Here is a 23,274-nt window from a genome sequence, read left to right on the forward strand (position 1 = left end):
TTCCTTAGAACTCAGAGAACAGTCTCGGGACACCAAATATTTCACAAAACCCAACATCTCCACCCCGGCCTTTATTGAGTTGGTAGTTACCAAGTACATAACATAAATGAAACTCTGGCTTATGGGGTAGATTGGTTATAAAAGCTGAAGTGCAAATGGAGGGGATCCCAGCATAAGTCAGGGTGACCTTATGATCACCCCCCATCCCACCCATCCTTTAGCCAAACTCTCCCTTCTACAGGACTGCTTGGCAAAATTTGGAATCCTAGAAGAAATACTCTAGTGATGTCTCCTCCTATTTGGCTCTGGGGAACTGATCCCATTACAAGGACAATCTGCAGCAGTGTTGTGGCTCTCCTTCATTTTGCTAAGAACCCCCCAGTCCTCAGGAGAGCTACTGTAAGAAGGCCAGTGTAGGGCACACAGATCTCCTATTGAGGATACATGGTGGGTTAAGAAACCTTGAGAGGTGCATTCCTGACCTGGAGAAACCCTTGAGTCCTGAACCTGAGGCTCTAGTCTCCCAGAGAAGACCAAAAGCAAGCCATGGAAACAAACAAAAACCCCATGTTGCCCTACCCACCCACTGGCAACCCCACGATACTGATCTAAGGAAATAAAGTTATGTTAATAATTAGAGGATAATTTGGAGAATATACACTATTTACAATGACCACCTGGCCTCAAAGGGCCACTGAGAGGAGAGTAGGGAAAGTCGAGGAGAGAGGCTTCTAGATGCAAATAAGGCTGGGAACCCCTCCTGCAATTTTTAGCCTTTGTGTTACTGTTCCCACCCATTAGTGCTTGGTGAGGAGGTCAGGCTGGGGATGGAGGTGAAGAGGCCAGACTTCTCCAGGATGGGCAATGACCATCCAACAGACCAGCTTGTAGTCTGCTGGATCAGGAAACAGCTAGGACATGACTGGCTACCTTGACCTAATTGGGAGAAAGAGCTAAGAGAAGCAGACGGGTTCACCAGCCACTGTCAGCCCTGCTGCCTTCACACAGTGTGTGTGAAATGGTCTAACCGTTAGACCACCCAACTACTTGTCAAACTTGGACTAGTCGGGAAGGTTGGGCTCTACCGTAACTCAGGGATAAACTGAGACCAACTAATATTGTCAGGGCCCAGGGGATCCTCCTCCAAGCCAGGAAAACTGATGTCCAACAGGATCTTGCTGAGGCTGTCATTCATTGTGTCCAGAACCAGGCCTTCAGTCAGGGAACGGTTGGCAGAAAGGCTGGAGACATGCATCTCAGGGGAACCAGGCTTGGGGGCTTCAGGATCTGAAGTGGGAGAGCTGTTGAAAGGGTCAGAGACCAGGTCAAGTGACTCTGGATTAAGAAGCTCCTGGGGTGACTCAAAGAGAGGAACATTCTTCAGTGGGGTAGTGCTGAGATCCAGAAGCCCCATGGAATCTGGCAGGAGAGTGAAAGATCCCTGGGGAGTACGCACTGGGCTGAAATCAAGCCCTGCCTCCTTGTTTGGGGGTGTAAGCCTCCATGGGTCTGGGGTCATAGGGAGGACAGCTTTGCTCGGGGTGGAGGAAATGGGTAGCTTGCATAACATCTCCTTGATTGGTGTTTTAAAGGGACCTCCTTCATCCTGAGAATGGCTGAGTTGGGAGGTGGGCTCTGGTGCCTCTGGGAGGAAGGAGAGGTCTGTGTTTTGCCTAGAGGGTCCAGGGACCTCTGGGAACAAAAGTTCTGGCTCTTCCAAGCAAGGTGGGATAAGGTGCTGTTTCCTTCTGGATCGACTCATCTCCCTCCTTTCCCTTCGTTTAATCACCAGCATGTCAGAGACACCCCTTGGTGGGGACTTGAGTCCTGTGAAGGTCTTCTTGGGTCTTGGGGAAGGGAGAAGGGAAGGGTCCTGCCAAGGGTGTGGCACTTCCTCCTTGACCACGGGAAAGGGTGAGGGCCACTCTTCCAGTGGTGGGCTCTCTACTTTGATGGGTCTTGTGAACTGGGATAATTCTTCCATGGGCTGGAGATCTTCTTCTTTGACAGACTGAGCCCGAAACAAAGGAGACAGTCCTTCCCCAGGTAGGGTTCTTTCCTCTTTCAATGATCCAGAAGTGGAAAAGGGAGATAGTCCCTCATCAGCTAGCAGCACCTGAAGGCAGAACACAGAAATAGTGAGAGGGATGTTTTGGGGTCATAGTCAATCCTCTGCCTCTTAGCAGAACTTAAATTACTTCTGCAGAAACTTGGGTATATGGAAAACTAGCCGGTTATTACAAAGCTTCTGGGAAGGAGATTCTTTTACCCATGGTTACCCATTCTCAAGATCTATAAAACCTTTTTGGCTGAGAAGCTGGTTCTCTTTGTCTAAGTTAAATCTCTCCTCCCATACTTTAAGTTTTTTAAAGGTTCTCAGAGATTCCTAATCCCCCCAGATAATAATCACATTTATGTTCAAAATCATTCTGAGAACTTTTCTCCAGGAGAAAAATTCATAGCATCAAAGAATGTCACTTGAAGAATAGATACTGTAGATTTGTTATTTACTCGTTACTCGCTGTCCTAGTTTTGCTATTTACTTCCCTGTGATATGGAGCAAGTCGCTTTGGTTTTCCAGATCTCAGGTTTCCTTATCTACAAAGATAATAAGATCTACTTCAAAGAATTATTTTGAGGATCAAATGCTATAATGTATTTAAAGCATGCTTTAACCTTAAAGTTGACAAATGTCAACTATCCCATTAATTGCTGACTATAGAAGTCTAGGTCATTCCCCTTCCTTCCTCAATTGATACAGTAATTGGTTCACAATCTTTTTCTTCTTCCCAACCCCTGCCCTACACATTAAGGGACATCAACATGTGTATTGAGTTCTCCCCACCCCCCAACCTTTAATTTCTCAGTTCCTCAACCTGCTCATTTCTCATGACCTCAGTCACATGCAACTGGTCATACTTTTGATCTTGCTGTCACTCACAAATGCACCACCTCCATATTTATGAATTCTAAAGTTCTTTTAATCTGATCACAATCTATTGATTTTCTTCCTTGCTTTACCAAGCTCTGCTCTTCAATTACACTGTGACCACTACTCCCTTAACCCCTCTTAGTTTTATCCCAGGTCATCCTTTCCCCATCTTGAACCCTTGGTTACCCAGTTCAACTCAATACTGTCCTTTTCTGAGTCCCTGACCCCCTTATCATACTTCCAATTGTGTTCTGCTAAGCTTTAGTTTGGAATTCATTGTCTTCCCTCAAATTGTCCCCTTCTATACTTTCCTATTGTTACTGAGGACATTGCCATCTTCCCAGTTCCCCAGACTCAAAACCTAGATGTCCATTTCAGGTCCTCACTACCTCCCAGCCCTCCCCATCCTCTCCATATCCAATCATGTGCCAAGGCCTGTCAGTTTTACCTTTGCCACCTCTCGCATATGTCTTCTTTCCTCTGATACTGCCATCACCTTGGCACAGGCCTTCTTCTGTAAAGAGCCTGTTAACAAATCTCTCCCCACTCCAGTCCATCCTCCATGCAGTTGTCAAAGAGATTTTCCTAAGGTTTGGTTCCAACCGTGTCACCTCACCTATTCTATAAACTATGGTGGCTATCACTTCTAGGCTTAAATATAAAATCCTGTTTAATATTCAAAGCTCTTCATAACTTGGACTCCTCCTTTAGCTTTCCAGGCTTCTTACATATTACACTTCCACTATGTACTTTTCCATCAAGCAACATTGGCCTCCCAGTTGTTCTCTGAACAAGATATCCATATCTCTGGGCATTTTCACTGGCTCTCCTCCATGTCAGGAAGACTACCCCTGCCCATCTCTGTCTCCTGGCTTCCTTAAGTCTCAGCTGAAACCTCCCCTTTTCATTCTTTCATTCTAGTACTTTAACATAATTCTTGTTTACCTTGTATATATAATTTGATTGTGTATTGTCAATGTGAGTTCTTCATGGGCAGGGACTGTCTTTTGTCTCTCTGTATCCTCAGCACTTAGCACAGTGCCTGGCACATAGAAGGGGTCTTCATAAATGCTTACTGACTTTGTATTCAAGATTAGAGTCTAGAGCAATGCATAAAACTGGCGCTCAATGTATTTTCACTCTCCAATTGAACTTTCATAATTGGGCTTGTGCTCCCACAACCATCCTGAAACTGCCTCTTCAGAGTTCTCCCATGACCTCCTAACGACACGATCTATGGTCTTTTTTCTGTAACCAGTTTAGGAATTCCTTTTTCCCCCCTCACATCACATCTCACTCTTCTCTACTGAAAAAAATTAGCCCAAACCCTGACAAAAATGACTGCAAAGACATTTTTTCACTTCCACACACCTCCATTCCTACTATTGTCTGGTCTTTGGATGGAAATGGCTCAATGAAACCAATCTCTCCCCCAAGGCCCTTTTCTCAGTCAGTCCTTGAGCTCTAGGCATTCCCAGACATTATTAGTTTCCTCGCATCCTTGAAATTCTCTCCTCTTTGATCCTGTGTCATGATCTCTCTTCTAGCTCTTCTGTTCTTCTGGTTGATCAACATTTCCCCTTTGTTGGTTTTTATTCTCCTCTCCCAAGCAAATGCAGAATTCACTAAGATTCTATCATCACACATCTTCTGGTCTTTTAAAATTTCCTCTTGTCATCTCATCCATGTAACTAATTACTTCTTTGTAGTTGCCAAATCTTTATCATTAGTCCCAATTCTGTTCTCAGAGTCCAAGCCAGTATTTCCAATCTCTTTTGGAATTCTCTACCTGGATATTTCATCCAATACCGACTTGACACATCCCAGGCCAAACTCTTCCTTAGAAACTCCTATTTCTCGTAATAGTACCATAATTTCCCCCTAATATAGACTTCTTTCTCTTTTGCCTCTATAACTGATAAGTCCCATTGATTCTGCATTAGAAATGTTTCTTGCATTTATCCTTTTCCTCAACATTGATATCCATTTCAAGTTCTTAAGTTATAACATACAATAATGTCATCTGTTTCTTCACTTTTGGTTTCTACTGCCTCTAATCTAGTTTATAGACCACTAGCATGTGCTTCCTTCCTAAAGCATAGTTCTAATCACTTTACTCTCTTGCAGGTCATCTTTTGACGGCTCTCTACTGTCAACAAAATTAAGCTCAAATTTCTTAACATATATGAAGACCTACATAATGTTCCCAAACTTACTTTTCCAACCTATTTCCCTTGACAAACATCATTCCTGACAAAATGAATTATTATCGTTTTCTTAAATGTTGTTGCATTTTTTTGCTTCTTTGTTTAGTTTGTTCTGAGATCCATCCTGCCCCCCCTCCCCCTTTAAGGACAATTAACTCAAAGGCCACCTGCTTGCAACTTTAATAATCCTTCCCAGCTATAAGTAAATTTTTCCATTTAATTCCTAAAGCACTTTCCCCCCATCTCTTTGTTATAGAACTTAATTATAACATAATTCAGAATGTGATTTTTTCATAACTGTTTTATCTTTCTAATGAGAAGGATCAGGCTATATTCAGTTTTGTATCTTCTACAGAACCTAGCATAATGAAATTATATGTAAATCTTTGTTGACTGACTAGATGAGTATTTCCTTACAGGAGAAAGGACACTACTCACCTTGGGGGCAATGCGCACCCGCTTGCTATGACGGACAAGCTCTGAACTCATGAGAGAGGCAGCCAGGGGTAATGGCACCTTCACCGAAGGCTGTAGCACCAGGGATTGGTTCACCGGGAACTGAATTGGTACTAGATATGAGTTGACCCTTGGGAGTAGCGGCTTCATCTTCCGTCCTAAGAGAGGATAGGATAAGGTCAAGAGCATTTGCGGCCAGACTTCCTCCCCTTTTTCAATCCCAGAAGTTTACCTACTTTCCCTAGATCAAGCTCAGATCCTTTCCCCAAAGATAGAAACTGAGAACTTAACCTAAGAGTCCTGATTTCTTTTGGACTTGTACCTGAACAAAAGCTAAGCTTACGAGTTCTTCTCACAAACTTACGTGCACTCAAGGGGAGCTCAGCTTTGATGCCCAGGTTTCGGCGGAGGTCCGGGATAGGCCGCTTCTGTTGCTGCTTGTCAAAATAAGGAAGAGAAAGAAGCCTAGTTTAGAAAAGTGTGGGAGATGAGAGGCAAACCCCACCAGCTGCTCTGCTCTGGAACAGTGCTGTCTCTCTGCCACCTGATAGCCATAAAGGAAGAAAAAGCTGATCCAAGGGGATCGTCATGGGTCCTGCCTCCATGGCCTGTCTGTGGGAAGGGTGAGCAGCATAGTGACCAAGAATACCAGAACAGTGCCCCCAACTATGCCCATGGTGTCTCCCCTGGGAAGCTAGACTGTATGGCTATATAAGTTGAAAAGAAGAGCAAAGGAAAAGAAATGTGGGTGAAAATAGCTCCTTTCGAGACTCATGTCATTTACATTGCTGCTATTCCATGCCAAGTCTGTGGCACTGTTCTCCTGGCATGCTGTACTCTGCTGAACACCTTGCTGTTGCCTGTGGGAAGGGAAAGGGAAGTAGTTGTGACCCCTAGAGAGGCATGTGTCTGGGGGAGTCCTGAGATAGTAATGGTGAAGCAACTCAGTCCTCTCATGTCTACGATAGCCTTGGGGTGGTCTGTGTCTAGGACCAGCAGTCATATGGCCCTGGGATTGCCTGCCCTTCCTTGACCATCTTGTCCCTGTCCACTGAAGTTATGCTGAGCAGCAAAAGGAGAACAAGGCCAAGCCCCGAGCTGGAGAGAGAGAATCTTACTGATTCCAAGTGCTCAGACGATGGTGGAGACCCTGGGTCCAGTGGCTGGAGGCAGCAAGGCATTGGGAAAGAAATAAGATTGAAGTTACCAACCAATTTGGTCAATTTCACCAGTATGGGAAGAAACATAATCCTGACATACTGAAGAACATTTTCATAAAATATTCCTTGAAGGGCTTTAGGTATGAACATGGCTGTACCCCGGAAACAACTGTTTCTTTCAACAAAGAACCCCTTAGTGTTGATGAATCATAAATGACATCTTAGGTCTCCAGTTTAAAATGAGTTAAAAAACAAAATTTTCTTTTTTGGTACCTCTAAAAGTTTTTTTGGCTGGATTCCTCCTCCCATCCTCCAAAATCTTATCCCCTATTTTTCAACTGTACCTAATTATACATTATATTCTCTGTACAAATTGATATCTGGCTGATCAAAGGAGAACAAAATGATAGTTTCTCATGGGTACTGTCACCCTCAATTCTGAAGGGGTTTCTAAGCCTAAGAATGATCCCTGATAGCCATCCGCTGGATACCAGGATGCTCACCTTAAACACCTGGTCCAGTGTCAAGTAGCGATTGGCATCAGGGTGGATGGTCCAAAAGGAGACCTTGCCATTGGCAGATGTCTCCCGAACAAACATGTCATGTAGAGAAAGATTATGGCGGATGGAATTCTGAAACGAGATGAAGACATTCAGATCTCAGTTTTAGAAGCATGACTTTTGACTCTTTGGAGAATGGTACCTAGTTACCTCAACTTTCTTCTTTGTAAACCCTCTTTTGGGGCTCCATTAAATCTCTTTGGCTAATTGCATTTTTTGTCCAAAAATTCTACTTCAATGTCTCCAGGCTCAGCAAGGATATTAAGTGGGCCCCATTTTTTAGGCTAGTGATCAATGATAAGTCTGGGTAGTTGTTAGGGAGCAGGAGAAATCAGTTTTGGAGCAATGCAACAATTAATGTCAAGAGAAGCTTGTGTAGAAATTAGTCAAGGAGGTAGACAGAGCACCAGGTCTGTAGTTGGGAGAATCTTGAGTTCAAATTTACCCTCAGTATTTCCTAGCTATTGTGACCTTGGACAACTCACTTAACCTCAAATACCTAGCCTTTGCCCTTCTTTCTTAAGAGTTGTTTCTAAGACAGAAAGTAAGAATTTAAGAAAAAGAAAAAAGAAGTTTTCTTAGTCAAGGAGAAAGCTTGAAATTAGTGATATCCTAAAAGCAGTGATTTGAGAACTAAGAATTATAGTTCATATACCAAGAAGCAGTGTGGTATAGTATTCTCACTTCTGACACATACTGGTTATGTGACCTCGGGCAAATCACTTAACCACTCAGTGCCCCAAGCAACTCTCTAAAAACTAAAAGTTGCCCAGCCACAGGGCAATTTTCCTCAAACAATGAAATTACAAATCCAGACCAAAAAGGACTTAAAGTTGGAAGGGACCTTAAGAGGTTGTCCAATCCCAGAGGACCAGAATGATTTGTCAAAAATCAGAGGGGTAGAAAATGGCAGAGGTGGGATTAGAACCTCAGGGCCTCAAGTCAAAAATCTTTCCTCATTTTCTTGCATCTCACCTCAGCCATTTTGGTTTTGTCACTGACTGCATTTTAGCTAGTTTCCTTCAAAGTTCAGGTCAAGGGTTACTTTCTATATGGGGCTTTTCTTGATTCCTTCAGTGGCAAGTACCTTCCCTCCCTTGTTTATTTTGTATATACTTATACAGGATGCCCCCAAAGTCTTAGTGTAATTTTAGGTTTTGTTTATCTAAAACTAAAAATTGAGGGAAACTACAATATGCTATTAAGCTTCCAGGACTTAAAAGAGTATTTGGACTTTAGGGATACCCGGCAGATGCATACGTAATTTCCCCACTAGAATGTACACTCATTTAGGGAAGATGTTTATCTACCCAGAGCCAATCACAGCACCTGACATACAGAGGGTGCTGAAAAAATGCTTGATTGACAGAGCTAGAATAAGACCTGTGTGCTACAGTTTTCTCATGTATAAAATGAGGGTCAGTCCTTATATACACATTCAACAAATGTAAAAATAAATGAAATAAAGCAGCAACAATATGTTTGATGATAATTACTCGTGCAGCAAATGGAAGGCAAGGCTGGTCAGAAAAGAAAGATTCATGCAGCAAGAACAGAAGACAAAGGATTGACAGCTCGAACAGCGCATCAAGACACAAAAGGTATAAGAAGGACAAGGGCACTGGCCGAGGTGGGATTTATCAACACAAATGACACTGAAAATAAGAATACCTTCTTCTGTGAAATTTCAGGTCAATTAAAGTAGAGGTCAAAGAACAGTCAAGACTGTTACCCACAGAGATTGCCAGCATTGAGTACCTAGAGGAGGGTTGCAGGTGCCTAGTCCTACACTCTTTTACCCTCCCTACAGTTCCTAGGACAGGGTTTCTGGCCCCGGAGAGGTTCCTGCATCAGGAACCAAATATTCTCTACCAAATCAGAGTCTGACAGTCTAAGGAATGCATAGCACTATGCCCTACTCCCTGCCATCACCTTCTCCGAAGGGGTCAGAACCTCAGCACATCATTTTTAAAAAGGTTGCCAATTCTACAAATACATAGGAAAGGGAACTCATCACCCACCGAAGCCACCCTAATTGCAACTTGAACAACAGCTAGGTTATTTAGAACATATCATTCTACATTGATTCTGAAAGTGTTATTAGGAACTATGGAAACTTGTAAAGATGTTCTAAAGATATAAAGTATGAAATTCAATGATCAAAGAGATGACTTCAGTGCAAGTTATATTAAGGCATGACATCAAGTGGTATACAAAGAGTATTTTCTACTGAACAAGGCCAAAGTGGAATTGTGAATCACTTTCTATGCTGAACTGAACAACAAAGTATCATGGTATTATAAGTAGGAACATCCGGATAGGTAATTTCTTGGTTATTTTGCCTAGGGTTTATTGGAAGTTACACATCCAAATATCAGATGCATTTATTTTTAGTTCTAGTCTCGTCTGTATTCAATTGTTCTTCCATGACACCAGATAGTGGGGATTCGGTCACCTGGACCCTGGTTGTTATAGAGACATTATAGAGACCTTCCAGCCCGGTTTGGCGATGTGCTTAAAGTAGGGAAAGTGATCCTCGATCCATGTGTAGATGTCTTTCAAGGTCATGCGTTTCCGTTCAGTGCTGTTGATGGCAAACTGGATCATGGCCATGTAGGAATAAGGTGGTCTTTCAGACACAGAATCCTGCCAGGAGGTTGATGCAGCTGGAGGTTCTTCAACCTGAGAATAGCAAGGAAGCCAAAGGAAGAATAGGACAAAAAAGGAAAAAGAGGGAAGGAACCAGTCATAAAAGCTGCCCACTAAGAGCACATCTCTTGGAAAAACCCTCTTACCCAAAGGATGACACTTAGAGAAAATATGCTCATGTACATCCTACTGAGGGACCTGCCCTATATAGTATCAGAGATTTTTTTTTCCCTCTTACTCATGAAAGTCTCTCACATCAGACCACTGGACTGGCTTAATTAAGTCAGTCTAGATTATTCTTAGGACCACAGATTTAGAACTGGAAGAAATTTTAGAGATGTAACACTGAGTCCTAAATAAAGTAACTTGTCCAAGGTCACACAAGTAGTAAATTGCAGGGTTGAGATTTGAACTTCTGACTTCAAATACAACACTGGTATTTAATTCATAAATAATTCACTTTGCCACTAGTATTTTTTCTAGTGTGCATATGTATATATCTTTTCATAACATTTTTTACATATTTATATCCTAAATAATAAGTTTTACTCTTCTTGAGCTAATAAAATACAGTAAAACATTCTGCTCTTAAATAATACAACCATCACTCAGGGAAGAGAGAAACATTTCCATCATCTTTCTATCTTCATAGTCATATATAATATGTTCTAAAATGTCTCCTCAGATGTAAAACCTAATGCTTGGCTGAGACACAAAGGTGCTATTATTTAATATATGGTGAAGTTGAATATAATTCATTGACCAATAGGGTTCTTTTTTGCACAATAAAATTTATTTTAAAGAAATAAAGCATTTCTTGGTGTGGCAGCAAAGCCCCAAATGCTATTCCACAAGGGAAATATTCATTCCCTTTGTACTCTGCTAGTTTTATTAATGAGTTTATATAGCTCTCATGCGTTGGAAAAAATTCTCCAGAAATGATTTAAGAATTCACAGAAGTTCTACTGATACTTGATAGTGGCATGGAGTTGCCTACAGAATGTGAGTTCTGATAATTCTTTACAATCTTCTGAGAACCAATCTAAATGATTTCAAAAAACTCATTGCCAAGTTGGCACAGAGTGATTGATGTTTTGGAAATATAATTCTTGAAGGCCAATTAATTACTATGGTTCAAGGGACTGCAATTTATTTCAATGGAAGGAGAAACAATAATCAAATCATATTCTTGTGATACTGGAAAGATTTAAGTTTTGAATGTTTTATTAAGTTGGAACTCAAATTTGGAGTGCCAATTGCTATATGCCAGTGATGATGAACCCTTTGGAGACAGCATGCCAGCCACCCCCCACCCCAACACACACAGGGAAGGGAGAAAGTGCTACCATTGGGCTTCTGGGTAGAGGGTCAGGTGATATGAAAAAATGTCCTCAGGTACAGTGAAGAGGGGGACGGTGACCATGTGCTCACAGAGAGCACTCTGCATGCCATCTTTGGCACCCCTACCATAGGTTTGCCATCACTGCTACATGCTATAAAAGACTCTGCTTTTTATCACAGAAATGATATTGAAACCAGATGGGCAAAAAAGATAGTAAGTTTTAAATACAAATAACAAATTAAAATAATGGTTCACTCTAGTAGCTCAGGCAAATGTTGACTTTACTAAAAGTTGAGAAGTTGATAAATTTTTACTTCCCTGAGAACAATTTCATTTTCAATGGGGAAGCAGCAGGTACAGAAAAAAGAATACTATATTAGGAGTCAGAAAACCCTGGTTCAAATCCCATCTCTAACATTAATTATCTGAACAATGTTAAGAGAAGTCACTTAATTTTTTTATGCCTTAGTTTCCTCAACTATAAAATGAGATGATTGAAACTAGATGATCTGTAAGGTTCCTTCCAGTTCTAACGCTGAAATTCTATGACCTCCCAGAAACTGGGAAAAAAAATGACAAAAGGAAACTGTATCATGGTCCCATTATTCTAGACCCGATTTTGAATAATAAGGAAGAAATATAAATAAGAATTTGGAAAGAAGTAATTTTGTCCCTATCTATTGGGGATTGGTTAAAGAATTGTGGTATGAATATAATAGCATATTATTGTATCATAAGAAATGACAAAATGGACGACAGAGGAAACTGTGAAAGACTCTTGGAACTAATGAAGTTAAATGAGTTGCTAGAATAATTTATACAATGATGACATTATAGAGACAATCTTGAAAGACTTTAGTACTATGATTAATGCAATGATGAGTGAAGAGAACCTAAGATGAATCATGCCACCCAAGTCGTGCCAGAGAAGTGACGAATTTAAAATGAAAAAGAAACACACATTTTTTTTAACATGGCCATGTAGGAATTTATTTTGCTGAATTATGAATATATTTCAGTAGTTTTGTTCTTTTTAGGTTTTCAAAAGAATGAGGGTTTGGAGGGAGGAATAGTAAATGCTTGTGAAAAGAAATCAATTTTCATAAATACAAGACATTTAAAAAGAACAGTCATTTTAGACACTTGTACAATCCTTGGACATAGCTTAATCTATTAGAAAAACACAGATTTAGAGAAAAGTTAGGAAAGATTCCAGAGCCCAAGAAGAATGAAAGACTCTAGAATAAAATTCTGGTGACAAAAATATAAATGATTCTGATGAAGAAGAAAGTGGATGATAGAAACTAAAAAAATTAATATGGAGAGAGAATTCAGTTATGAGATCAGATTTTAAAAAGAATGATTTTAAAAAGAGATGGCATCAGGGTAGGTAACAGGATTAATACAAAGAGATTGCAAATTCTGTGTGTGTGTGTGTGTGTATATATATATATATATATATATATATATTCAGCTAAAATCCAGTATCAACTGAGGTTTACAATAAATATTAAGGACAACAAAAATGTTTTTAGAAGCAAAAAAGAAAAACATGTAAGAAATAGGAACACTGTTTAAGGAGATGAGGTTATAATAGATGACACAAAGAAGAAAAGAAACTTTTATTTTGCTTCTATATTCTTTATTAAGAATGATCTTCAGATGGCAGGGAATAGGGAAAAAATGGTTAGTAGGAAACTGAAATCCAAGTTACTTAAGATAGCAAGAGAGCATCTAACTATTCTCATAGACCCTAAATTATCTGGCAGAAGCAAAATTATATTTCAGCATATTGAAAGACTTGGGAATGAATGTTGGGTCATTGCTCATGATCTCTGAGAAAAGATGTGATTGAGATGGGCAAAAAGAAATGGTAGATTCTTGGCCTATGAAGATTTTAATTTTATTTTAATTTTTTAGCCTATAAAGATTTTTTTTAAAAAGTAAAGTAGTGATTATTATGAGCCTCTTAAGAATTTTTAAATTTTTGGCAAGGCTTCTAAACTGTAGATTGAGGTGATGTTGATGACACATTATACCTGGTATGGTATACAAAGTCTTTCAAGACAGTTTTTCAGGCTATATGTAAAAAGGTAAAATATGGCTCAGATAACAGTGCAATTAGGTGGGTTCACAATTGTTTGAACTGCCAATTGTAATCTTGATTACTGGAATGATGTCAACTTGAATACTGGAATGAAATGAAAATTAAATATCTAGATCTGGGACAATCCTAAAAGACATATAACAGGGAATGCTATCCATCTCCAGAGAAAGAACTGTTGGAGCTGGATGGATACAGATTCAAAGCATACTGTCTTTCACATCAGTGTATTTATGGTTTTATTTTGGAGTTTTGGTTTTCTATGGGTATGTTCTTACAATAATGACCAATATGGAAGTGTTTTTCCATGTTAATAAAAATAAAAGAAAGTTGTATATACAGAGAGAAATTGAATATCAAATTATTGAAATGCTGAATACTAGAGTCTGACAGGTATTTATCTTATTCAATTTTCTGACCAAAGATAAAGATAGTATATGTATTAAACCTGAAAATCAATGTTACCAGGGAGAAAAGTTATTATGTTGGAAAAATAGAATAAGAAACCAAAAAGATCCTGACAAGTTAGAATAGTAGGCCAACTTTCCAAAGGATGAAGTTTAATGAGAATAAGTGTAAAAGTATTGTACTGGGATTCTAAAAGTTAAGTACACAATTAGAGAATGGGAAATATAGGATAATAGCTAATAATAATGGTTAACATTTATACGGTGTTTACTATGTGCTAATAATTTTGCTAAGCAATATACAGTTGTTATTTGATTCACAACAACTCAGCAAGGGAGCTGCTATTATCCTAATTTTACAGATAAGGAAACTAAGGCAGAGGTTAAGTGACTTACTTAAATAACAATTGGGCTTGATTTGAAATCAGGTATTCCTGACTCCAGGACTGGCACTGTATCCATTGTGCCACCTCATTTCCCCATAAGGGAAGTAAAAATAAGCCAGGGGATTTAGTGAACTCTAAAGCCAAATAAAAATCAATAGTGTGATGAGAAGGCCAAAAGAAACTAATATGATCTTAGATAGCATTAAGCTTAAGTACTTGAAGGACAAGGAATTTCTGCTCTGGTCAGATCACAATATCTATAGTTTGGGGAATGAGGAGAGGATGTCATATTTTTTAGAAAGGATGTTGACAAGCTGGAAGGCAACTACATTGGTGAAAGTATATGAAACCAGTAATTCATTCAAAGATTGATTCAAAGAAATAAAGATGTTTAAGCTGGAAATTTTGGAGAAGGCCTACGACTTAGTAAGATTAGATTTATTCTGCTTGATCCTAAGGTGCAGAACCAGGACCAAATTACAATGAGTCCAAATGTAGTTCAAGGTAAGGAGAAGCTTCTATCAATTGCAGCTACCTCAAAACAGGCTAGTAGGTCTTAAAAAGTAATATGCTGTCCTTGGTGTTTTTGAAGAAGAAAATGTATAAACATTGACCAGAAATTATGTGCAAGACTTATGCTTCAGGTGGAAGTTGGACTAGATAACATCCAACATCAAGATTCTACCAACACCTTACAATCGAATGTAATGGACTTTTCTCTATTAGTAGCAATGCAGTGATCCAGAACAACTTGGAGGGATTACGAGAAAGAACACTATCCACACCCAGAGGAAAAACTGTGGGAGTAGAAACACAGAAGAAAAACAACTGTTTGAATACATGGGTCAATGGGGATATGATTGGGGATGTAGACTCTAAATGATCACCCTAGTGCAAACATTAACAACATAGAAATAGGTTTTGATCAAGGACACATGTAAAACCCAGTGGAATTGTGCATCGGCTACAGGAAGGGGTGGGGGAGAGGAGAGAGAAAGAATATGATTCTTGTAACCAAGGAAAAATGTTCTAAATTGACTAGATAAAATAATTAAAAAAAAAAAAGATTCTACCAACACTTAAATATTTTCTATTAAAGACAATTATTTTCAAGTTGGCAAAGGTAAAATAAATACTAGTAAAAAGGATCTGAAGTCAAAGATAGCTGAGTCTATAGAAAACAACTAGCAACTTAAAGTCTAAATTTCCTACAAAAGTAGGGTATAATTTATCCACAGATTTAATTCCTGGGCCACTGTTGTGATCACTATGTAACCTTGAAGAACAAGAACGGTGATATAAACCTGGTGACAGATAAGTGTCCTAAATATTGGTGAACTTAATGCTGATATACAGCAAAATTCTAGTTGGTATTTATTCTTGAAATTCTGAGCCTGATAGAATGTATTATTAAATGAATGTGTAGAAAAGGGGCCAGCATGACTTCACTAAGAACCAATCAGGCCTCACTAACTTCCATTTCCTTGTTAGGGTTACTAGACTGGTAGGTCTATGATTTCATCCAGAAACTCTGACAAAGTCTTTCATGATATCCTTGTTGACAAGATGGGCAAGTTTAGGCTGTGGAAAATGATGTCCAGTTGGATGGAATAATGATTGTCTGAATGATCAGAAATAGAAAATATCAAATAAAGGATCAATATCCTCATGGAGAGAGGTCTCTAGAGGTGTGGAGCTTGATAGCTATAGATGTATCTCAGCAATTCAAGTGGTTTGGGTTTAGAAGCTACTTGTAATGTACTGTACTACACATGATCTTAGCCAAAAGGCCAAGAAGTGATGCTTGTAATGAAAAGTACTGTAACAGATGAGGGCAGTTTGTGATGGAGCTAGGCCCATTATCCCATGGTGGTGGAGTACAAATTTTCAGAGGTTTGATTGTGAGAAAGGTAATTAGATGTCTCACAACAAAGTACCTTGGGAAGTCTAGGTCTCCTCCTTCCCTAAATGGTTTAATTTTATTGAATTTTGAAGGATAATTTTGCCATTTCGCAAAGAGAGTGCCAGCCAAACACTACCACTGGTAGCATCTTTGTGGGATTCAAAAAGAGGCTGGTATCTCCATTAGTGTCAATGCAATGCCCCTGAACAATCTGCAGTGATCTAAAAAACACTATCCATAAGCAGAGGACAAACTGTGGGAATAAAAACACCAATGAAAAGCAACTGCTTGACTACAGGAGCTGAGGGGATATGACTGAAGAGAGACTCTAAATGAACACTCTAGAGCAAATACCAACAACACGGAAATTGGTTCGAGTCAAGAATACATGTGATACTCAGTGGAATCATGCGCCTGCTATGAGAGAGGTGGGGGGTGGGGGGGTGGGGAAGAAAATGATCTTTGTTTCCAATGAATAATGTTTGGAAATGACAAAATAAAATAATGTTAAAAAAAAAGAAGCTGGTAAACTGGGACACTAGTATTCAGAAAAGAGAACTTGCCTAGCAAGTGAAGAGCTTCCATGTACTCAACTGTTTGCCAGTTGTACAAACATACCCATATCTGTCTGCTAGGGTATCCAGTACCTCGACATTTTAAATATTTGATGGGTTTTTATGCCAAAGAGAGATTATACTTGGTATATAAAAGTTGCTCCAAAGTACAGAATTAGAATCAACAGATAGAAAATGGAATGATCTTCATCTGGACCTCCTCCTCTTAGAATTCTTAGCTTCTTCCAAGCCAAGTCAGGTAGCATCTCCAATAGGAAACCTTTTCAGATCCACTTAATTCTTAGAGCTGTTATCTTGATTCAAATTATAATGTATTTATTTTATCTGTTTAAACATTGTATCCTCTAAGCAGAAGCTCTTCCAAGGAAGGGACTATTTTTTTGTTTTATCCTTATACCCTCCAGTGCCTTACATTTACACTTACATGATGCCTTATACTACAGGGTACTTAAGAAATGCTTGTTGACCAACTCTTATTCTTAACTTCTACCTTTTCAAAGTAGATCTTTTCAATGTCATATTGGACAAGCCACTTGGTGTCTTATCTACAGGACAACTAGGGCAATTTAATCCTATTTGTTGATGTCTGACTTTATTCCATCTTGTTTTCCAATGGATTTGGAGAATTTTTAAACAGGTTTTATCAAGGGTTCACAATGACCTAAATTCCAAAGAGCTTGAATTGACTGTTATATTGAAGGGCTATTTGTAGAAATATGCAACACAATGAAAGTCTAGTCATCATTACAACAGAAACAACAAATCTTCACATATTCTCAACAAAAAAATAATAGTTGGCACAGTTTCAACAGCTCAACTCTATTGCTGATAAACCCCCCACTTCTACTTTCCCTCCCCCCTCCACATCTCTCACCCCTTTTGCTATCCTGTGTAGTGATTTAGTAAGATAAACAGCTACCACCTGCTCTCTCTCTATCATATGAATTTCAAGTTTTATGTTTTGTCAAAACCTGTTATGCTGCCTTTTCTTAAAAAAAAAAAAACTTACTTAATTGAAATGACTAGTAGGCAGATTTCAGTTTGGAAGAAGGAAAAATTTCCTAACAATTACAGGTATTGAAGAATAGGAGCAACAAACAAAGCACTTAATATGTGCTAGGAACTTTGCTATGGACTAGTACCCAAAATTGAGAAAGTCCCTGCCATTTGTCCATAGATGAGTAAAAAATATAGGTTATTTTCAAAATAAATACATGGTGATTTGGCAAAGAAATACCAAGAACTGGGAGAATCTGGTGTCAAATAGTGCTTAAGCTGCACCTTGATGGGAGCTAGGGTTTCAAGATGCAGAAGAAAAGGGAAAGAGACATTCCAACATGGTAAAGCATGTAGCTGGAAGATGGCATGAGTTCTATAATGGCAAGGGGCCTATTTGGCTGTACTCCAATATGTATAAGTGGGGCATAATGTGTCATCAATCTAGAAGAGATAGCCATGGCCACATTGGGAAGTTTTCAATGCTACAGAGGAGTTTGAATCTTTTCCTGAAAGCAGTCAGGTGCCAGGAATGACATGGTCAGACCTTTACCTTAAGAATATTACTTTGGCAGTTGTGTGTGAGACATACAAGAGAGGGGAGAGGTGATGATGAAGCCTAGACTGAAGGGGTTCTAGTATGAGTGGAAATAAGGGGAAAAATGTGTGACATTGAAAAGGTAGAATTGCTAAGACTGGACATAGTGGGGTGAGAGGGAACTGAGATTTTGAACCTTGACAACTAGAGGAATGGTGATACCCTTGAACGATCTTATGAAGTAATGAGTCCTCTCTTCTACAGTGTTGAAACAGATACTGAATGATCACTTGTTGAGGCTATTTTAGACAGGACTCATGCACTGGATGGATCATATGGATCACTGGAATAGAGAACCTTCCAATTTAATGATTTACACTTACCAACGCACTATTTACTAATGGTTTTCCAATTTCATGCATGGAATGGGGGTAGCAGTGTCTCAAGAGGAAATAGAACTGCCGCTAATTATTCTTCATAGGAGTAGTGGAAACTGAACCGGAACTAGGAGATTCTGTGATAGATAATCACTCAAGTCACTTTCCTTTCTTGGGAACTCTGAAATGATCTTGACTGACCCTTCCTACCCACATTACTCTTAAGAAAACTCACCTTGACTTGATTTTGCTCCAGATGTCGATTCTCCTTCTCCTCTATTTCTTGCTTGATGCTGCAGGAACCCAGTCCATCAGAACTCATCTTTCCTAACCACTGAATGTTGGTCAGGCTATCATCCAGAATGCAGCCTGTTGCCTCATTTCCAGCTATCAAAGAAACAAATCAAGGACCCTATTTACCTGCTTGTCAGAAACTTTGTCCAAACAGGAAGTTAAAGAATAATTTTATAGCTTTCAGTATTTTGGAATGTGGGAGTCTGTGAATCTAAGATGGCCCTCCAAGTTGCTTTGTTCCATTCTAGATTTTGGGGGGAAATTCAGAAGCACAGTTCAACTTGGATCTTTACCTAAGCCACCCTGATCTTCAAAGTTCTGAAAATCAGGCAATTTAACCTTACCAAAAAGCCACTCACCCAAGATAAGTTACTTTCTGTCCCTATACTTCAATTTCTTTCATCATAAACTAAGACTAATCCTATCCTCTTTGCAAGGTCAACAGAAGGAAAAGTGAACCAAAAGTCCTTTATCAAATTAAGAAAGGGATATGGAAAAGCTGAATATTATTCCCAGGCTCAGAACCCATTTAATGAGAACCAAGGTTATAAGACTAAAGAAAAGATTATTTCTATTAGTTTTATGGTAGATATGATACAACCTAGGAATGAAATATATAGTAATGTAAACAAAACTCCTGTCACCAAAAATAGATTCTCATTGTTCCATTTTCCCTAGTAAGGTTTTTATAAGGTATGCCAAGCCTCCCCATCCCTATGCTTTATAGATCACATACCACAGCCCTCCAGTTCCCATCCCCGGCTGGAATGGGCTCCTAGTGGTCTGGATAGGGTCACATCTCTAGTCGTAGGTTTTAGTCCCGTGCTCTCAGCTACTGCCTCTGCCCTCTTAGCCACTTCATCTCCTTGGTTTGAGGGCTGGGATCCTGGAAGCTGGGCAGGGGCCCGCCCACTACTGATAAGGATGAATTTGTTAGGCCCACTGCTGCCACTCTCTTTCCCTTTGGCAGTCAGGGCTGCAATGATGCTCTGTATATCTGTGTTGGTGGGAACTGCCACCACTTGGGTATTTGGCATGGTGGGATGGTTGATGATCTTGATGCCTGTTGGAAACTTCTGAAGATCAGGTTCTGCCATCTCCTTGGAGGCCTGTATTTGGCCTGACTCCTGTTGAGAAGGAGTCCCTTTGGGCTCTTCCTTTGTTCCGTCACCTGTGGCATCACGAATAGGAAGGGGGAGCTTCCGCCTCTTGAGAATCAAGGGCCGACGGGGGCTAGTTTTCATCATGAATCTGTGCAATCGCTCTCCATTGAAAACAAGAATAGAACCTATAAAGAGCAAGAGGAAGTTTGACATGAATTGTGAGACTGAGAAAAAAGTATACAGAAAGGAGCCAATCTTGATCAATTTGAATGAACTGAAAGAATTGCTATGCTTCAGTGGCAAGAGTTTGGCACAAAACCTGGCTTCAAGTCCTACCTCTGTCACATATTGGCTGTGTAATTTTGGACAAGTTACTTAATCTCTCAGTGCTCTAGGTAATCAAGGCCATTAATTATAAAGGTTTCCTCATCCAGAAATTCTCTAAACTATTATATATATATATGCTTAGTCCTTATCCCTATGGTGACCAAAAAGTATGTCTTCTTGTTTAATCTACTCTTACAGGGAGTGGCTAGAAAGAGAATAATTGGTTTCTGGAAGATATTTCTCCTAGGACATAATTGACATCAATATTCATATTTTTCTGGTTGACAAATCAAAGACTTTAAGACTATACTCTCTGTATCTTAAGTTTTCCTTTGCCATGAAATTTGGTGTCTTACTTTATAATTATTATTGAATGTAAACTAGAAGTTGCTTAGCAACTAAATAAATCTTTCTTTCCAAACAGAAATATATTATATTAATACATTTTCTGAGGGGGGGGGAACAAAATAAAGTTCTGGTCTTCAAGAACATTCAATCTAGTAGTAAGAAGTGGATCACTGAAGCAAATGAAAAATGGGACTTAAGCTCCATCTATGACTAAGCCACTTTTAATGGCAAAATGAGCAAACCTAGGTCTTTCTGATTCCAAAGCCAGCAATGTTTCTACTATGCCTTGCTGCTTCTGGTGGGCACATTTTCTTGGTACAATACTAGGGTAATAGAAAATTCAGATTAAGGGTGTTAAAATAACTTTGTTTCAAATCAGAATCAAAGGGGAAAAAATATAGATTCTTATTTATTGCAGTTTGGCACAGTGGAAATATGGTAGATTTGGAGTCAGAGGAGGTGGATTTGAATTGTTTCTGCTATTCCTTCATTATATAACCTCAGGAAAATAACAACCTCAGAGGCCATCTAATCTAAACTATACCTAATCTAATAACATAATAGACACTAGGTCTTCCAGTTTTTATTTGTAGATCTCCAGTGAGGTATCTACCATCCCTTAAAGTTTATGTTAATAAGTTTTTCCTGGGTCTAAATATGCCTCTTTGCAACTTCTGCCAATTATGCTCAGCTCTGCTTTCTGAAGTCAAAACACAGTCTAATCTCTCTTCTACATGACAATCCTTCAAATATAATCATGTGCTCCCAAGTCTTCTCTTCTCCCAACTAATCATAACATACTCAATTCTTCACTGATCCTTGTGTTCCAAATATTTCAATATTCTTCACCATTCTGGTTCACCATAGAATAGATACTCTGAGGCTTCCTACCTAAAAAAAGCGCTTTGAAGCAAACGCAATGCTTCAGATATATTCTGATCAGAACTTCTCTGAATCTCAGCTGCTTCATCTATAAAATGAGAGGGCTAATCTCTGGGGTTCCTTTTGGCTATCATAATAATGCTAGTACTAAATAAACATTTGTAAAGTGTCAAAAAAATTTTTTTAAGTATCTAACATCTATTTTAATTTGTAGAACATACTTACAAGGGTAGCTATTAAGCTTCATCTTAAATATGAGGAAAATAAGGTAGAGAAATGATTCTCTCAATTTCTACAAGTTAGTGGCAATGTCAAGACTAGAACTCAGGTCTCTGATTTTTTTCCATCATGCTATGGTGTTTGTGTAAAGTTGGGGAAGCAGGACTGGTAAAAACAAATTTTGGGGTTGGGACCTTCAGATACTTAAGTGTGAAGACTCATTCTTCAAATGTAAGTCATCCTATTAGGAGATATTATCTGGGGAATCAGAAGAATTCTTTATCCTAGGTCTAGAGACCTATACAATTTGGGAAATCACAACTATTAACCTCATTGTCATTTGACAAGCTGACACAGACTTCCCCTTGAGCTCTTCTTACCTTTTAATTCTTGTACTTAAATTCTCATTTCTTTCAGGTTCCTCCAATTTGACCTTTTCTTTCTCTCTCTTAATTTCCCTCCCTCCCAACTATCAGACTGTTTCTTCTCAAAATGTCCTTTCTCAAATTTAAGTCTTAATGCTCCCTTCCACTCCTAACCCATGGTATTTGACAACACCTATAGCTCAGTGTTGAACCTGGAATGGAATATATAAAAGGAGGAACAAAATCTAGACGTTGCCCTCAAGGAAAATAAAACCTAATAATACACTTACGCAAATAATAGTAATACGGGGTCTAAGAACACAAAATGCTATGAGGTTTCAACATCTTGGGTCCTTTCTAGAACACCTTCGATCCTTACTTACATTTACCCAAAGAGACCACAGAACAACCAGCAAGGGAGGCCTGGTGGGGTTCCTGGAATCACATATTTGGAGCTGTAAGTGACCTCTTTGGGTCACTGAGCCTACCCCTCTAGAAGCTAGGCCTGGGCCTGATGTGGCCGGGAGAGCCGGCTGCCCTCTAGGCGCGGTGTCAGGCCGGGCTGCCCCACCTGGGGGTGCCTCCTTGGGGTCATTCATTTCCCTGAGAAGGTCACGGAGGTAGGGGCCCAGATGCCGGTGCAGGGCTGGGATCCAAGCTCCAGCCCGAGATCAGAGCTGCCTCCCGGGTTCCCCGCGCCTGTCCCAAGTGTGCCAAGGGCAGCCTGACCCAAATCTCCGGGGAGGACCGGGAGTTGGGGACCCGCGGGGGCCCAATTTAAGAGGGCGACAGCGGAGCCCCTATCCCTTTCGGGAGCGGAGTCACCCCCCCACCCTAGGTACCTCCAAGGCTCTCTCACCTCAGCACCGCTGCCGCTGCCTCCACCAATGCCCCAGGGCAGACCTCCCGGGCCGAGTGTCCCCTCAGCCTCAGCCCGCGGGGGCCGAGCCAGGGTCCAGGAGCAGGCCCCGGGCCTCTAGGGGCCGGGTCAGCCAAGTCCCCGGCCGCGGGGGGGAGGGGTGGGGTCGTCGGGAGGGGGGAGGGGAAAGTCCCAGGCTAGGGGAGGGGGAGGAGGGGGTAAGGGGGGGGCTTTCAGTTTGTTCCGCGGTTTGAAATTGGCGCCGGCGGAACGTTGCCGGTCACG

The 23,274-nt window shown here is 40.1% G+C and overlaps 2 protein-coding genes across 5 annotated transcripts in view; one reads left to right on the top strand and one right to left on the bottom strand.

Annotated features, from left to right (window-relative positions):
• The window catches only part of RHNO1 (RAD9-HUS1-RAD1 interacting nuclear orphan 1), a 28,527-nt gene that overhangs the window by 559 nt on the left and 4,694 nt on the right, over positions 1–23,274 (top strand). The window lies entirely within an intron of this gene.
• On the bottom strand, positions 38–23,273 carry FOXM1 (forkhead box M1). Of its 4 annotated transcripts, none has more exons than XM_056799112.1 (9): positions 22,990–23,273; positions 19,623–20,174; positions 18,828–18,979; positions 9,806–9,997; positions 7,259–7,387; positions 6,714–6,758; positions 5,960–6,029; positions 5,578–5,753; positions 38–2,116 (listed from the first exon to the last, which is right to left on the bottom strand). In XM_056799112.1, exons 2-9 carry the CDS (start codon positions 20,131–20,133, stop codon positions 1,082–1,084), a joined length of 2,310 nt encoding a protein of 769 aa, XP_056655090.1. In that variant the 5' UTR covers positions 20,134–20,174; positions 22,990–23,273; the 3' UTR covers positions 38–1,081. The 4 variants fall into 4 exon arrangements, with proteins under 4 accessions (XP_056655090.1, XP_056655089.1, XP_056655092.1 ...); XM_056799111.1 differs by having other exon boundaries at positions 5,960–6,032; positions 22,990–23,242; XM_056799114.1 differs by lacking the exon at positions 6,714–6,758 and having other exon boundaries at positions 22,990–23,218.

This window comes from Monodelphis domestica, chromosome 5 (genome assembly GCF_027887165.1).
Source record: "Monodelphis domestica isolate mMonDom1 chromosome 5, mMonDom1.pri, whole genome shotgun sequence".
In the NCBI taxonomy this organism is placed as follows: Eukaryota; Metazoa; Chordata; class Mammalia; order Didelphimorphia; family Didelphidae; genus Monodelphis; species Monodelphis domestica.

Excerpts from the sequence above, each read along its gene's own strand:
- FOXM1 (XM_056799111.1), bottom strand. The coding sequence starts at position 20,133 with ATGATGAAAACTAGCCCCCGTCGGCCCTTGATTCTCAAGAGGCGGAAG. Across the intron at positions 9,998-18,827 it reads TGGAGCAAAATCAAGTCAAG|GTTGAAGAACCTCCAGCTGC; the intron begins GTGAGTTTTCTT and ends TGCTATTCTCAG. Across the intron at positions 7,388-9,805 it reads TCGCCAAACCGGGCTGGAAG|AATTCCATCCGCCATAATCT; the intron begins GTCTCTATAATG and ends ATCTCGTTTCAG.